A 14,975-nucleotide genomic window follows, 5' to 3' on the forward strand; every position below is an offset into this window, starting at 1 on the left:
GTCACTGGGGTGGTACCTTTTCAAAAGGTACTTTTGTACCATACTGGTGGACATTAGTACCTTTAAGGTTGACTTGTGTACTTTTAAGTTACTGTGAGGTACACATTTGTACTTTTTAGGTATTAATATTTACCTTTAAGGACGTTAGAATCAAAAACGTACCTTTTAAGAAGGTACCACCCCAGTGACAGATTTTGTACCTTTTTATTTCTGAGAGTGTTGTAATAAAATGTAAAATACAATTATAAATCATGTAATTTGTAATCATTAACTGACTAAAATTTCTATAGCCAGCACTAATTGACACAATTAACACCATCACAGGGATGCCCAATTTTTGTATATGAAGGGCCAAAAACCAAATATCACTGAGCACCGTGGGCCAAAGATAACACACCAAACTATATTACATTAAACTTGAAGGGTAATTTGTTAATTTATTTCATCATAAATAGAACATAACTTTCAATCGTATTAACTAATGCAGTACAACTAAATAAATGCATGATTATTTGTTGTGGTAAAAACAAAAATCACAACAGTGAAGTTCAATGCTGAATACACTTGTCAAGCAGAATCTGCCTTTGACTTGATTTGCTCACCAAAGTCTCTGCATTGTCAGGTGACAGTATGTACATTTAAACAAAATCGGACTAATTTACATCATTTAACTTCAGATAGCTTTTAACAATAAAACAAACGAAGGGTTGCATTAAATTTTACTTGACAATCTCAAAACCCTCCCAATCATTCTTCCTCTCAGACCGGATGGTGGGCCAAATCAAATGTCACCATGGGCCAATTCTGGCCATCTCTGCTTTAAACAAAAACACACAAAATGTACAACATTTAGTCAAACTTTTTTTATTTTTCCAAGTCAAAAACAAACAAAACATAGATACAGAGAATGAAGTAATCAGATTGATTTCTATACAGTGGCAATTTCTCTTAATTTAAATTCTCCTTTCCCCATAATCCTGACCCAGTTATTACTCAAACTCAAGAAAACCCTGTCTTTTCCATTTATACCCTCATGCACACACGCACGCAAACACACACACACACACACGCTCACACTCTTACTGGTAGCCTGGGTACAGAGCATTAACTGGACTGGTATGAATCATCCATTAAACTGAAGGCAAACAGGGGCATTAAAGAGACACGGTCAGAGCTGCTCTCCCTAATGCAATCTAAGGCCTTAAAACTAAAGCTGAAATATGCAAGAGCAAAGTCATTTACAAGTGAATCAGCAAAACCTCCTGCAACTACCAGCATACAGACGGAAGTGCGAGTTAAGTAAACCACAGATGCCGCTTGCTTTAAAAAGAAACACTCAAAAAGATCTAAACTCCCGAGTCAAATCAATCTCTGTCGCCCTCTACTGTTCAAGCATAATGATGACATTTGGGTTAACGAAGAACCACAAAGGTTTTAGGGCACAATTACACAAGATATGAAACAGTGCGGATTTAAAAAGGAAACAAACCAAACTGCACCTTTTTTCCCCACTCAAGCACTTAATCCAAAAAAAGCTAAGCTGACCTGACAACAAGTAAGCCAGCACAAGAAAAATAGTGTCAAATAAATGCTTTTCCTCAGTAATTCACACATTACGAATAAATATCAGGAAAAGAAACATTATATACTTTTCATAGTAAAGGGCTGAGTGCTGAGGACAAAGAAGGTCTCATAAGATTTGAACCGAGGTGGTTTAAAAAGGTTAACATGGTTGCTTGGGGATATTGATGCAGTGCTCCAACTCCGTTTGGGATAAAAGAAAACTAAAAGCAAAAAAATAACCACTTCACACTACGTGCGCAGAGGTACAAGACCACTAACGTTTGTTTTTGCTGTTATTGAAATAGTAAATTACTGGGCAGATGCTGGTGAAGGATAAGGCTTGCATCTTTTGGGGACATCGGAATAGGAAGTTGATGCCTCATAATGAAGCATCCGTTTTCTCTCTCTTCACTTCCTACAGGAGAGGGCAATCACTACACAACACTTTTACCCATGCCATAGGCCGGCATACATATTTAGACTACAGTATAACAAGACATTTTAAATCTGCACAATGTGTGTCAGCTTCAACATGTTTCTAACAGACAGCCACTTCTGACCATCAGTTTCTTCAGAAATTATTTTACGCAAGAACTCATTTAGACAGAAAAAAAAAACAAAAATATTTAAAGAGTTCTCAGTTCTGATCTGGAAAATGATCAAAACCACGAACAAGCGCTTATTTACAATAAAGAAACAAAGCTGTAAAATGTGTAAAGGGTCAGTCCCCCCCCCCCCCCTTTCTATTTACGTTATAGAGATTTTTTTTCAAGGTTTCATTTGAAACTTTTTAGATACAATCCACTGTTTTCTGTTTGAAGGCTTTTGGCAATACTTCTTAGATTTCCTTTACATCCAACACTGAATTTTAGAGAAGAGAGATAGAAATGATGCATGGAAAGAGGATTACAAGTGATCTTTTTCCTCAAAAGCAGTTAGTCACCTGCATCTTTCCACCAATGTTGAGTTATTGGTTCTCTCTCACCTTGGTGACCAAACGGTCTGTACAAAGGCAGCCTTGTTTGGCTTATAGTTCAAACCTCTGAAATATCATATGCAACCACTGAAGCCTGTTTAGTGAGGCTAATTAAGAACAGTTCAAGAAGTCCAAAAGAGAAATCAAGAGGATGGGACCCCAGGTTCCTCAGCCTTCCCCGTAAATCACAGCTGGATGGCTTTCCTTCAGTCTTTATCTCAGGGTCAGACTGCCAATCAGGGAAGTCAGACAAAGCCTGGCACAAACCATCTTTAGTTGTTCTCTTCATCACTGTCATCTGGACTGATGGCAGGGCTGTAGGTTGGAGAGGTGGGGCTGTAGCCTGGGGAAGTGGGGCTGTAAGTGGAGCCCTTGGGACTAGTGGGAGAGTAGGTGGGGGAAGTGGGAGAGTATTTCGGCGAAGTTGGAGAGTAAGTTGGAGAGGTGGGGGAGTATTTGGGACTGGTTGGGGTGTAGGTGGGAGAGGTTGGAGAATAGGTTGGGGAAGTGGGGCTGTACTTGGGTGTAGTTGGGGAGTAAGTTGGAGAGGTGGGACTGTATTTGGGCGACGTAGGAGAGTACTTTGGAGAAGTAGGGGAATATTTGGGGGATGTTGGTGTATACTCTGGAGAGCTGGGACTGTAGGAGGGAGAGGTGGGTGTGTATTTTGGAGACGTAGGGGAATAGGATGGAGAGCTTGGGCTGTAGGAGGGTGAGCTTGGGGTGTAGGTGGGAGACTGTGGGGTGTAGCGAGGACTAGATGGAGAGTAGGATGGAGAAGTGGGAGAGTATGAAGGAGAAGTGGGGGAATAGTTGGGGCTGGTGGGTGTGTAATTGGGAGAGGTGGGGGAGTAGGAAGGTGAGGTAGGGCTGTAAGATGGAGAGGTTGGGGAGTAACTGGGGGAGGTGGGTGTGTAGTTGGGTGAAGTGGGACTGTAGCTTGGAGATGTCGGGGAATAGGATGGGGAGGTTGGAGAGTAGCTTGGGGAGGTGGGAGAGTAAGATGGGGAGGTTGGGGAATAAGATGGAGAGGTAGGTGAATAAGATGGAGATGTGGGGCTGTAACTTGGTGATGTTGGGCTGTAGCTAGGGGATGTTGGGCTATAGCTAGGGGATGTTGGTGAATAGGATGGTGAAGTTGGGGAATAGGATGGTGAAGTCGGAGAATAAGAAGGTGAAGTCGGAGAGTAGCTTGGAGATGTTGGAGAATAAGACGGCGATGTTGGAGAATAGGAAGGTGATGTGGGAGAGTAGGACGGAGATGTTGGGCTGTAGTTCGGGCTGGTGGGAGAATAAGATGGTGAAGTTGGAGAGTAAGATGGAGAAGTTGGAGAATAGCCAGGGCTCTGTGGGGTGTATCCACCACCAGGAGAACGAGGCTCATAAGCAGGAGAGGTTGGAGAGTAGTTGGGAGACAAGGCTCCTGCAGAAAAAAAAATGCATTAGAAGCCTGTCTGGTTTGCAGTTTACACAAAATGCCTGTTATTCTTAAAACAAGACCAAAATGAAGAGGGATATAACCTGGTGATGGGATATATGGGCTAGCTGGTCCAGGTGATCCTGGAGAGCCAGGAGTAGGGGACCAGGCAGGAGAATACCCAGGTGAGAAGCCACTGGCATCTGATGCAGCACTTGGAGAAAAGCCTGCAGCTCCAGGTGTCATTCCACTTCCTGCAGGGAGAAAAAAAATGGGTGTGAAATAACTGCAAGTAAGGGTAACCATAAAAAACAAAAACAAAAAAAAAACACATTTAACTTCACTCACCAACACTGGGAGACCAGGCACCATATGCAGGAGTAGCTCCTGTATTCCAAGGGGTCATGGCAGGAGACATGCCACTCATCGGGCTGGGAGCAGAGCCAAAGAACATGCCCGTGGCTGTGGTGGAAAACAAAGGTTAAATCAAAGGTTTACTTGAATATGAAGTATTGGATGAGCATGAACATTTAAAGCTGGAAATAAGTTTGACTTACGTCCTGCAACACTAATTCCAGGAATGTTAGTGGGGATCTCCATGCCATACTTGCACTTCTCAGCATCCAACAGCAGGTCAAAGCAACCAGTGCCTGCAGGAGCCAGTTGACCGAGCATGATGTTTTCAGATACTCCTTTCATTGGATCAGATTCACCATGGGAAGAGGCTTCCATCAACACGTCCACCTACATTTTTAAATTATTTAGACCTTTACAAGACCATCCTGGCTGCCACTTTTAAACATTTAATAGTCAACTGTCGATCTTACCGTCTCCTCAAAAGAGCACTTCATTAGTGGTCCAGTGTCCTGCCTATTGATACCGTGACGAGTGATAGCCATCAAGTGACCCCTGCAGGTCATTGTGTCACAAAGCAAGGCAAGATGGCGGTAGTTAACGTAAGAACCATCAAAAGAGATGACATGGTACAACTCTCTTTCCAGAGCCTTACGCACTGCCTCAATACCAAGAACCTGCAGGCCAAAAGTAGACATTTAAGTTTGATCTGAGGACTTAAATACATTACAACATTTAGGCAGGCCAACAATTCTTACAGTGAAAATCTCCACAATGTCGTTGGAGGTGGTCCGAACAGGGTCCACATCCTTTTCACTAAGGACCCTCATGAGACTGACTCCATCTGTTTCCAGGATCCACTCCTGCAGAGCTTTAAACTCTCCATCTTCTGTGATGATGATTTTCTTTTTGTTGTCCGTCTGGGGAAGATGCATGTACACCTAACAGTGTAGAGAGGGAGAAACTTAACTCAAACTTCATCCACAAAACAGTAAGGCCTCCCAATTGTCGCTTTATAATCCAGGTGGGTACCAATTAGCAGTCTGCAGAGCATGCAAGTGTCATTTTTGACTAGGCTTCACTGCTACATGGACTGTCAGGTATTAGATAGCATAGAAGCCAAACTGCCAAAAGAGGCATACCTTGCTGATCTGCTCAATGCCTTGCAGGGTCATGTCTGTCAGCATGTTGGATTCAATGCATCGAAGGAAGACATCATCATCCATCTTATCCACAACCTCCTCATCCTGATGACAAGATTTAGAATTTAATATTGAGGGAAAGTAGACAGTTATGCTTATGCACCAATAAAAATATAAAATTACAACACCTCTTGGAACTTGTTCTCGTCGCTGTTCATGATGCGAATTCGCAATACCAGTTTCTCAGCATTGTCATCATTGAAGATGCAGTTCAAGTCGTCACCAAATCCTAACACACAGACAAGCATTCAAATTTGACAGCCCTTTAAAAGTGTTAGAAGTATGTTTATTCACTAATATAAGACCCACCTGCATTGATCTTTTCTGCAATTTGCTCCATAGTCAGCTTACGGTCAGTCATGTGTTTGCGGTCAAGTTCAATACGCAACAGCCAGGGTGAAATTCGGGTCACATCGAAGTCAGGCATCTCATAGTAGACGTTAACCCACTCTTGATCCTCAGTCACCACAGTGTTCTGAGGGTTGGGGTCATAATAAATGGCTGTGTTGGCAGTGACCTTGCGCAGGGTTGTGTGCTCCAACCGACACAGGATATCTTTGGCCCTCTCTGCATCACGGGCTGCTTGGCCCAGTAGAAAGACAGTCAGGGAGGGGGTCTTGGGTCGCTTGGAGATGTTGATAAGCTCTTTGAGACGAGGCACACCGAGAGTGACATTTTTGGCGGACACACCGGCGTAGTGGAATGTGTTCAGGGTCATCTGAGTAGCAGGCTCTCCCAGGGACTGGGCAGCCAGAGCACCTACCATCTCACCTGGGTGAGCCTGAGGTAAACAGAAAAAAAAATTACAGCTTTATCCAATGAAGGCACTTTTAAAGTTGTATCTCACTTTTTTGTTTGCTCAACATTCCCCAATTTAATCAGGTGCAGACATTCAGCTGCACTCAGAAAGCATTACTTACAATGGATTGGTTAAATTTGGTCTCAATCTCTCCCAGCAGCCAATCAAAGGCCTCTGTGCTAAGACGGAATTCCTCAGTCATCCGTTTGGAACAGAGGGTTGAGCGCAGATGGATGTTGAAAAGCAGAGTGGCGTTCTCCTGGGCTTGCCTGCTTAACTGGTCATCGCCATTTACAATCACCAGCTTCTTACTCAACTCCTTAACGCCTACAAAAATAAAAGCAGAGGAAATTAATGAATTATAACAATAGTGCAAATGTTTTGTATTGCTTTAGTCGATGTATAGAAGGATGTAAAGCGGAGACTTTATAATCAGCTTGCACAGGTCTGCCACAAGCCAGCAGTAAGCTATAGGGATCAGTCTTCAGCAGGCTTAATATAGATGGCACAAAGTCTTTATTTAGCTGGGAGACCCGCTCAGATGCAGTCTCTTAAAGTGCATGTTAAAATAAGATATTTCAAAATCAATATATGATAAGATATCAAATAATAAAAATAAAATTTACAGATTCAAAAACCAATGTCTTGAACCCACCTTCCACAACCCGTGCTGGGTTGAGATCAGTTGGTGCCCGAGGGTTAATGCGGAAAATCTTCTGAGCATTCCAGATCATTCTGGCCAGATTACACGGTAGGACCACCTTTAGAAAACATAGCAGTTTTAGTCTTTATATTTGCACACCTCAGACTTCTACAGAATTTCCAATGATAGTCATGTGTTTGGGCATTGATGGTGCTTAATGTTACAGACCTTGCTGTCTCCTGTGGGGAAAATGGCCCTCAAGATCTCTCGGTCTTCCCTCATCTTCTCAAACTCTCTCTCTAGAGAACTCTGGACATGAGCATTGGTCATCACATCTTTCACCACATCTTCCTGAAGAGTGCGGCGGAGAGCTCGTTCATTGGCGTAGTCAAACTTGAACCTGTGTGATTGGAGAAAGAGGTTGAGGAGAGTTGAATCAATGACATTTGTATAAAATCACCTGGGCTCTGGCTCAGAACCAACTACCAACAAAGACCTGAAATGACAAACTTTAAAGTGGCTAAAAAAAAAATAACTAAACCTTTTGATTCAGGGCAATTTAGCCATTTCATATTTATCTTAAACTACTGGAAATGTATATTTAACTGTCAAAATGTATGCAAAAAAAAACTCACTTCTTCTCAAAGGCTTTGTGGGATGGCTTAAGAGTGGCCATATTTTGAAACTCCACAGCCTCTCCTGCAAGCCCATCCTCTCCATACCTCAGCTGGACAACCTGGTTAATGGAGTTTCTGACTGTTGCATCGTACTTCACCATTACAGACTCCATAGACTTGATCAGACGACGCTGAATATAACCTGAGACATTCGGTAGAAGAAATTAAAATCATGGAGACAAATCTGATGACAATTTTATATAATATATATTGAAAACTGGGAATTTGTATTATGAAAAAGGGTTTAAGCTTAGTCCCCTTTACCTGTCTCGGCAGTTTTGACAGCTGTATCAATCAGACCTTCTCTGCCTCCCATGGCGTGAAAGAAAAACTCAGTTGGTGTGAGACCGGCCAGATAAGAGTTCTCCACAAAGCCTCTACTCTCAGGACCGTAGTCGTCTTTGATGAAGTGAGGGAGTGTGCGATGTTTAAATCCAAAGGGAATTCGCTTACCCTCAACGTTCTGCTGACCCACCACAGCAATAACCTAAAATGGTAAACAGAAAAAGCACAAAAGACTGAAAATTTATTAAATCTGACAATATTTGCATGTACATTTTTAGAAAGTCTCATTTTTGTTTTAAAGTTAAAATTGAGATCGCAATGAACGTCCCATAAAAATTTTAAACAAATACAAGACATAGAGCCCTCACCTGAGAAATGTTAATTTTGGACCCTTTTGAACCAGCCACCACCATGGATTTGAAGTTGTTGTACTCTGACAGGGACTTCTGGGCAGAGGATCCAGTTTTGTCTCGAGCATCATTCAGAATGCGATTGACCTGGTTCTCAAAGGTCTGTCTCAAAGTGTTACCTGGGGTAGGCTCCAACTCATTGTTGTGGGCTTTTTCAATGACCTATGAGCAGAACAAAAAATAAAGAGTCAACATGTGCACAAGAGTCTTATACCAGAGCCTTGATATTTAGTAACAATGCCACCACACCTCTATCACATCCTGTTTGGCTTTCTTGATAGTGTTCTGAATGTCCTGATATGTCGCCTTATCAGCAATGGAGTCTCCAATACCAATAGAGTGACCTAAAGTAGACAAGAAAACAAAGAATAAACACCATATTGATTATAACTAAATATCAGCCTGATTAGGGAAAAAAAACTTTAAACTCGGTTTGCTTATTTTACCTTCAATGAGGAGCCAGTTGTTAACGACAGTCTGGATGTTGGAATAGAAGAGTCTTGTAATGTCATGGCCCATCTCAAGGTATGAGATATGGACAAGTGATCCAGCTGAGGTTCCCAGAGATTTCTTACACAGGATACCCATGATCAGCTCACCGTTCTCCACAATTACCTGCAAAAACACACACAAATAAGTGAATGAGCATCAAAAAGGCATAAACACTGCATAAATATTAGAGGTGTGACCTTATAGTGGTCTCACGGTTCGGTTACAATTATCATGCCATCGATTCGGTTCAATTTGATATTTCGGTGCATCGATGATGCTTTCCATACAGTGTTGTATTTTGGGGGGGGTGGCTATAACAAGCTGTCTGTATAAACACACACATGGACACACAGCACTGTCTCTCATTCACACACATACACAAACATAGATAGCACCAAACGAACGCACACGCACTCACACGCGCTTGCTTGCACACTCGGGAGCGATACTGTGAGACTGCCCACTCCTGTTAAATTACACCAGAGTTACAGACCGCTCCCGTGCTTTATTCGTAAATTTATGATGCATACAGCCGAGGGGAAAAAAGAGGGGAGGAAAAGTCATGCCAGTAGGTGAAATGGGCCACAGTAGGAGAGAGAGAAATGAAGTACTTTCATTCCCTCAATCGCAGAGAAATAGGGGCTTCTGCTGTAAGTGCCAGTGAAAGACTTTCCAGAAAACACACACAGTGAAATTTAAGTAGTTGGTGCCTGTAGTGTTGTAAATACCCGCGCTCGCCTCTTTCGCGACAGAGCGCATATGAGATAAATTACGTCAGTACATAACAGGTTATGATTATAACTGAACCGATACCGAATTGTCCGCATCTGAATCGCGGTACAGCAAAACAATTAATTTTGACACCCCTAATAAATATGCTCATGCTTGGGCTACACTACTGCACCTTTGTGTCTCCCGGGGAGATGTTCTTGTAAGGGCCACTGTCCTCTTCATCAGGATGAGTGCTGTGTGTGCGGATGGCATTAATGTGGCCAGGGATGATCAAGCTGAAGATCTGTTTTCCCGTCCAGAGAGGACGAGGCTTCAAGATGGCTGGTTGGGGCACTTTGCCATCCCATGTGGAAAGAAACATGAGGAGATTCATCACCTCACCCTAAAATAAAGCACAAGAGCACTTTGTTAGTATGAACCTTTTATATCTGCAGTTCCTAACAGCTTATTGGATTCTTAACGCACCCTTTCTAAGAAGACATCTCTCTTGGTGAACTTGCGCACAGCTGTCAGTGTGTCCTGCACAATACCCATGACAGGTCTGTTGGACTGTGGTGTGACAATCATACGAGGCACCATGGCCAGCTCCTGGATCTCAGCACGGGTCTCAAGAGACTGTGGCAAGTGCAGGTTCATTTCGTCGCCGTCAAAATCAGCATTGTATGGGGTCGTCACACTAGAAACAAAAGCAATTTTTTCTTTAAAAATACCTGTCACCTTCATATAATCAAAAGCCATTTTACTATAACAGAGCTGTTAAACAATCCCTAACTGTATTTACTCACCTTATTCTCCACGTACGAGTGAAGAATAAGGTCAATAATGACCTACAATTGTTCAGTTATTCAATTTAAATGCATTACAATTCAATTGATCAAAATTCCTGCTCATATCTTTGTTAATCAGGGAGACCATGTCTTATTGCAGCATACCTGAGGTTGAGTCGAAATGTTGACCAAGGCAAGATTCGAACTCTATGGCCCATCATAGACATTTTATGTAGCGTAGGCTGTCTGTTGAACACAATGATGTCTCCATCACACATGTGCCTCTCGACCTTGAAAGAGAATTATGCGTTACAAACATGCTTGTTGCTTGCACTACTCTTTGATGAACCACTGCAACAGACAGGCAAAACTAACTTTGTATCCTATCTGAAGATGAAGGTCACTTGGTTTAGGGTGGAATCGGAGGTCAATTCTGTCCCCGTTGTCCCGGATGATATATTTGGCTCCAGGGTACTGACTGTTACCTCTCCTCACAAGCTCTTGAAGTCTGTTTAAGGGGAAAAAAAAAGAATTGAACAGTCACATCTTGTTTTCCAGAAAGCATACTTTGAAAAATATGTATTTCTATAATATTACCTGTCAATGTTAAAGGGTGTGACGATCTCAGGGAAGGTCATGTTTGCTGCAATAGAACGGGGAACTCCCACCTGGTCGATCTGCAGGTTAGGATCAGGCGTGATGACAGTTCGGGCAGAGAAGTCCACACGCTTCCCCATCAAATTACCTCTGACACGTCCTTCTTTACCTTTTAGCCTTTGCTTGATGGACTTTAGTGGTCGACCAGACTTTTGCATTGCCTAAATGTAATAAATAAGCAAATATTTCATTAATGGTCCTAATCTCTTGGCTAGTCCAGTACACTGTAAATTCAGTTGACCAAAATGGCACTAAATGTAACCATATTAAATAACAAATTTGTGTTTTGATTTATGTATTGAGGTAAACTGCATTTTGGTGTGTACTAATTTGTATACATTAAAAGGAAAATATCATTGAGTGTTTCAAGTAACTTACAAGATACAAGCATCATTAAATTGAACTCTTAAAACAAAATGTAACATTCAAAGTAAGGTTTATAAAGAGCCATTTTTATTTTATAAATTATTAAAATTTTGAATGTTCATACTTTTAGAAATAATGAAACAAATAATTCTAAACTTTTTGCTGACACTGACTTTTTTTTTCAATTTTACTTTGGAAATTGCAACTAGTTTATTAGGGCTGCACTGTGATCCCCAAATAGAAAAGTCTTTAATTCTGTCAAATTTTTGTTCTAAAAAAGGCCAACCAGATATTTTTGATATGTAAACTATTGTTACACTCAATGACATTTTAGTGGGTGTCTACTGTACATCATGGTAAAAACTGATTTACTTATCACAAAAACATTGCATTCTAACATTTATTTATTTATTTTAAATCTTGGGTCACAAAGAGAGACAAGGCTGCATTTTTTTTTTACTTTTAACCATTACAACTAGCTGAATTTTACAATAAATATATTTACAATAAAGTATATTTAACAATCACTAACAAAACATTAATAAACATTACTACATTAACTTTAATTAAAACTATAACTATTAAACTATAACTATTGCAAAGTGGATAACATTTAAAACATCTGAGTTATACTGTAAATCTTACCCTAGGTAGACCTGGCAGTTCATTGTCCACCATGGTGGCTACGTGAAACTGAAGCAGCTTGACATCCTCTGCTATAACATGAGCTGCTGCTCCACTCTGCTCATTTCGCTTCAGCTGGTTATTGATCTTCACGATGTCAGCCAACTTGTGTGTTAAATCATCCTGGTGAAAGGTGAAAACATACAATTGAATCAAATCTAACAGTCATCAGTACTAACCCTTGCTGTACACCGGATCTCTTTCCCTCTGGCTACCAAGAAATACTAACCTGGTTTCTAGCGGAGCCCTGCATGACCACAGCCGGTCTGACTGCTAGAGGGGGAACAGGCAACACTGTGACAATCATCCACTCAGGACGGGCGTATTTGGGGTCCATGCCCAGGATTATGTCCTCTTCATCTGCAATGCGCTTGAAGATCTCATGCACACGTTCAGGGCTAAGGAGAATCTTTTTCTCCTGAGAGTCTTCATTCACATGCTTCCATTCAGCATACAACTCCAGGCCAGAGCGACGGATGCGTGGTTGGTACCTGCCACAGCCTCCATGACCCTGAAGACGTGAGATGTAAACATGAAAGCCTCAAAAATAAGCTTTAAATGCAATAGAGTGTTAAACTTGGCCCATGTATATCTGTACCTTCTCTTTGGTGATGTCCTCTGACTCAGGCTGCTCAACTCCAAACTTGTTGTCCATCTCCTCTCCACCCTCACAAATGTTTTTGCCTTTACAGAGGTCATAGACGTGGGTCAGACGCTTACGAGGCTGCCCCTTAGACTTGGTCAGGATGTCTTTGATTTTTGGATTGTTCTGGTTAAAACAAAATTTACATTTAAATGCACTGAAATACTCTAAACATTAAAAATTAAACTAAAAATAAAATGACATACCGCATCCACAAGCAGCTTTGAACAGAAGAAACACACACAGCGGAGGACCTTCATGATCTTTGTGATGAAGCCAACGTGAAAGACCGGCTTGGCCAGCTCAATGTGGCCAAAATGACCAGGGCACTCAGTCATGTTACCTTAAAATAGCAAATAAGTGTATATTGAGTAATTACATTAACAATCGAGTTTGAATCCAAGTAGGGATTCAAGTCCCAAGTATAAAAACATTGATAATTAGATAAATTTTTATATATATGAACATACCTGCACATGTCTGGCATCTGCCTGATCTTTCAATAACCCCTTGCCGGGGGTCCATGAGTCCCCCCAGTTTGGGGCGTCCTCCTTCTGTGGTCTCAGGGTACTTGATGCCCCCTTCGGTAACGGACATCCGTTTCTGAAAATAACAAAATGATTCAGAAGAGTAAGAAAAGTAAACACCATGAAGAACAGTGGCTTTGCAATAAGCATCATTTTTAAATGCAATACGAATCCCTCACCAGTTGACAATCAACACTACATAAGTTAAAAATGTAAACAAAATCATTTAATGGTCACAACTGGTTTACTCAAATTACGGTGCACCAATAAAATACACACAAACTGTCAAATTTCTAAAATTTGTATTAAATGAAAATATTTTAGGAGAAAGAGGTATTATTTTAAAAAAGGATGACAGGTATGAATAAACACCATATATAAGTTACTTTCATTGCTCATAAAAAGCACCACAGCTAAACTCAGAAATATGGCATATGATCTATATTTATTGCAAAACACAAGTGAATCTCATCAAATTAACTTATTTGAGCTCTTTGAATTAATTCATGCACATTAAACTTTTTATTGCCAGTAGGGGAGAAACAGGGGACAATGTGGAAACTTAAGAGCAACTCAGGGTCTGCCATGTGACTCAAATTTTGAAGTCAAGTAAATAAACCATAAACATTACAATAATAATGTAAATTTGAATTTTTGACTCCAAACAAAGCTTTCCGTGTCGTGTTACAAATTGGTAAAGAAATTGGACTCGTGTAGTGTTTGTTCAACTTTCTAAACACATGCTCTTTACTAGAGGAAGAAGTGGCTAGCCGGCTAAGTTAGCAAAACACAAGCTCACAGAAGACATTGTATGTTAACAGTAGTATTTAATAGGATCTTAAATCGATGATGACTTGAGTAATACAACAATACTCAAAGAATGAAGAGAATACCCGCTTCCAAGAGCAAAACCTACAAGTTCATCTGGGCTGAGGACGCCGAATTGCACTCTCTTGATGAGGCGCAATGGGCATGCGCTGTCGCTGGAAGGCGGTCCGTGCATCCTGTCTATTCAAAGAGACGCGTCCTCCCCCGGCACGCCGCTTTGTAAGAAGGAACACCAGTCTGAAACGCCACCAAGACTCTCCTGGCACCCAATGGTGACCGGAACCTGTCCGATGGCGGTTTCCCAGTGACCACCGTGGCTTGCTATTCAACGTGCTTTTTAAATATGTGTTTATATACTAGCTATTGTCGCTTCCGACACTCCCCTTCCCTTTCCCCGATCTACACTCCAGTGCGCTCTAAGCGCATCTGAGAGCAAAGCGCTCTCACACGTCTTTATATAGACTGCCCGCTTTGCTACAGGTTTACACAGCCTTTTCGGCAGGGGCTGAACAGTCAGAGGGAGGGTTATGAATCGATGTTGCTGAGCGTTTATTGGCCTTGAAGCTGCTGCTCATGAAAAATTCATCAAATCTGACGCAGAGCCAATGGAGTCGCGCGCTTTGGATTCTTGCGAATCTCGTGTAGGCGGAGGCGGGACAAGTCGTATGAAGAGTTTTCATAGGATCTTACAAACTTAGGGCGGATCATTAAACATGAAATATTTGAATATTAAACGTATTTTGTCATAGTGAAACGTTATTCGTCAAACATGATATTAATATTCATGAGCCTAAAGTATTTGGCCAATAGTAATCTAGATTTGACGGCGGTCAAATAACTTTCGTACTGCCCGCCTTCTTTACGAGCATTGCCGATTTCACCCGACTGGTATTTTTTCCCCCCATGAGCAAAAATAAAAAAAACCCGTGCTGTTCCGTCCGTCTCGCTCTGGA

The 14,975-nt window shown here is 41.5% G+C and overlaps 1 protein-coding gene across 1 annotated transcript; it reads right to left on the minus strand.

Moving 5' to 3' along the window:
* Positions 1-848: 848 nt before the first annotated feature.
* polr2a (RNA polymerase II subunit A) lies at positions 849-14,438 on the minus strand. Its single transcript, XM_056470042.1, has 28 exons — positions 14,111-14,438; positions 13,138-13,270; positions 12,874-13,010; positions 12,623-12,793; positions 12,254-12,535; positions 11,986-12,147; positions 10,915-11,135; positions 10,693-10,825; positions 10,483-10,607; positions 10,016-10,226; positions 9,723-9,932; positions 8,773-8,941; positions 8,576-8,670; positions 8,285-8,488; positions 7,896-8,118; positions 7,590-7,773; positions 7,183-7,354; positions 6,967-7,072; positions 6,433-6,638; positions 5,822-6,293; positions 5,641-5,741; positions 5,453-5,557; positions 5,069-5,251; positions 4,784-4,987; positions 4,514-4,700; positions 4,305-4,418; positions 4,061-4,210; positions 849-3,962 (listed from the first exon to the last, which is right to left on the minus strand). The coding sequence occupies exons 1-28, from the start codon at positions 14,195-14,197 to the stop codon at positions 2,812-2,814; spliced, it is 5,898 nt and encodes a 1,965-aa protein (XP_056326017.1). The 5' UTR covers positions 14,198-14,438; the 3' UTR covers positions 849-2,811.
* Between the last annotated feature and the right edge of the window lie 537 nt (positions 14,439-14,975).

The sequence above is a fragment of the Danio aesculapii genome, chromosome 12, assembly GCF_903798145.1.
Source record: "Danio aesculapii chromosome 12, fDanAes4.1, whole genome shotgun sequence".
NCBI classification, from domain to species: Eukaryota; Metazoa; Chordata; class Actinopteri; order Cypriniformes; family Danionidae; genus Danio; species Danio aesculapii.

Bases quoted from the DNA above. Each gene is read 5' to 3' on its own strand.
- polr2a (XM_056470042.1), bottom strand. From the start codon at position 14,197: ATGCACGGACCGCCTTCCAGCGACAGCGCATGCCCATTGCGCCTCATC. The intron at 8,942-9,722 runs GTGCAGTAGTGT...GTGTTTTTGCAG, and splicing joins TCTCCCCGGGAGACACAAAG to GTAATTGTGGAGAACGGTGA. The intron at 8,119-8,284 runs GTGAGGGCTCTA...TTACCATTTTAG, and splicing joins CCAAAATTAACATTTCTCAG to GTTATTGCTGTGGTGGGTCA.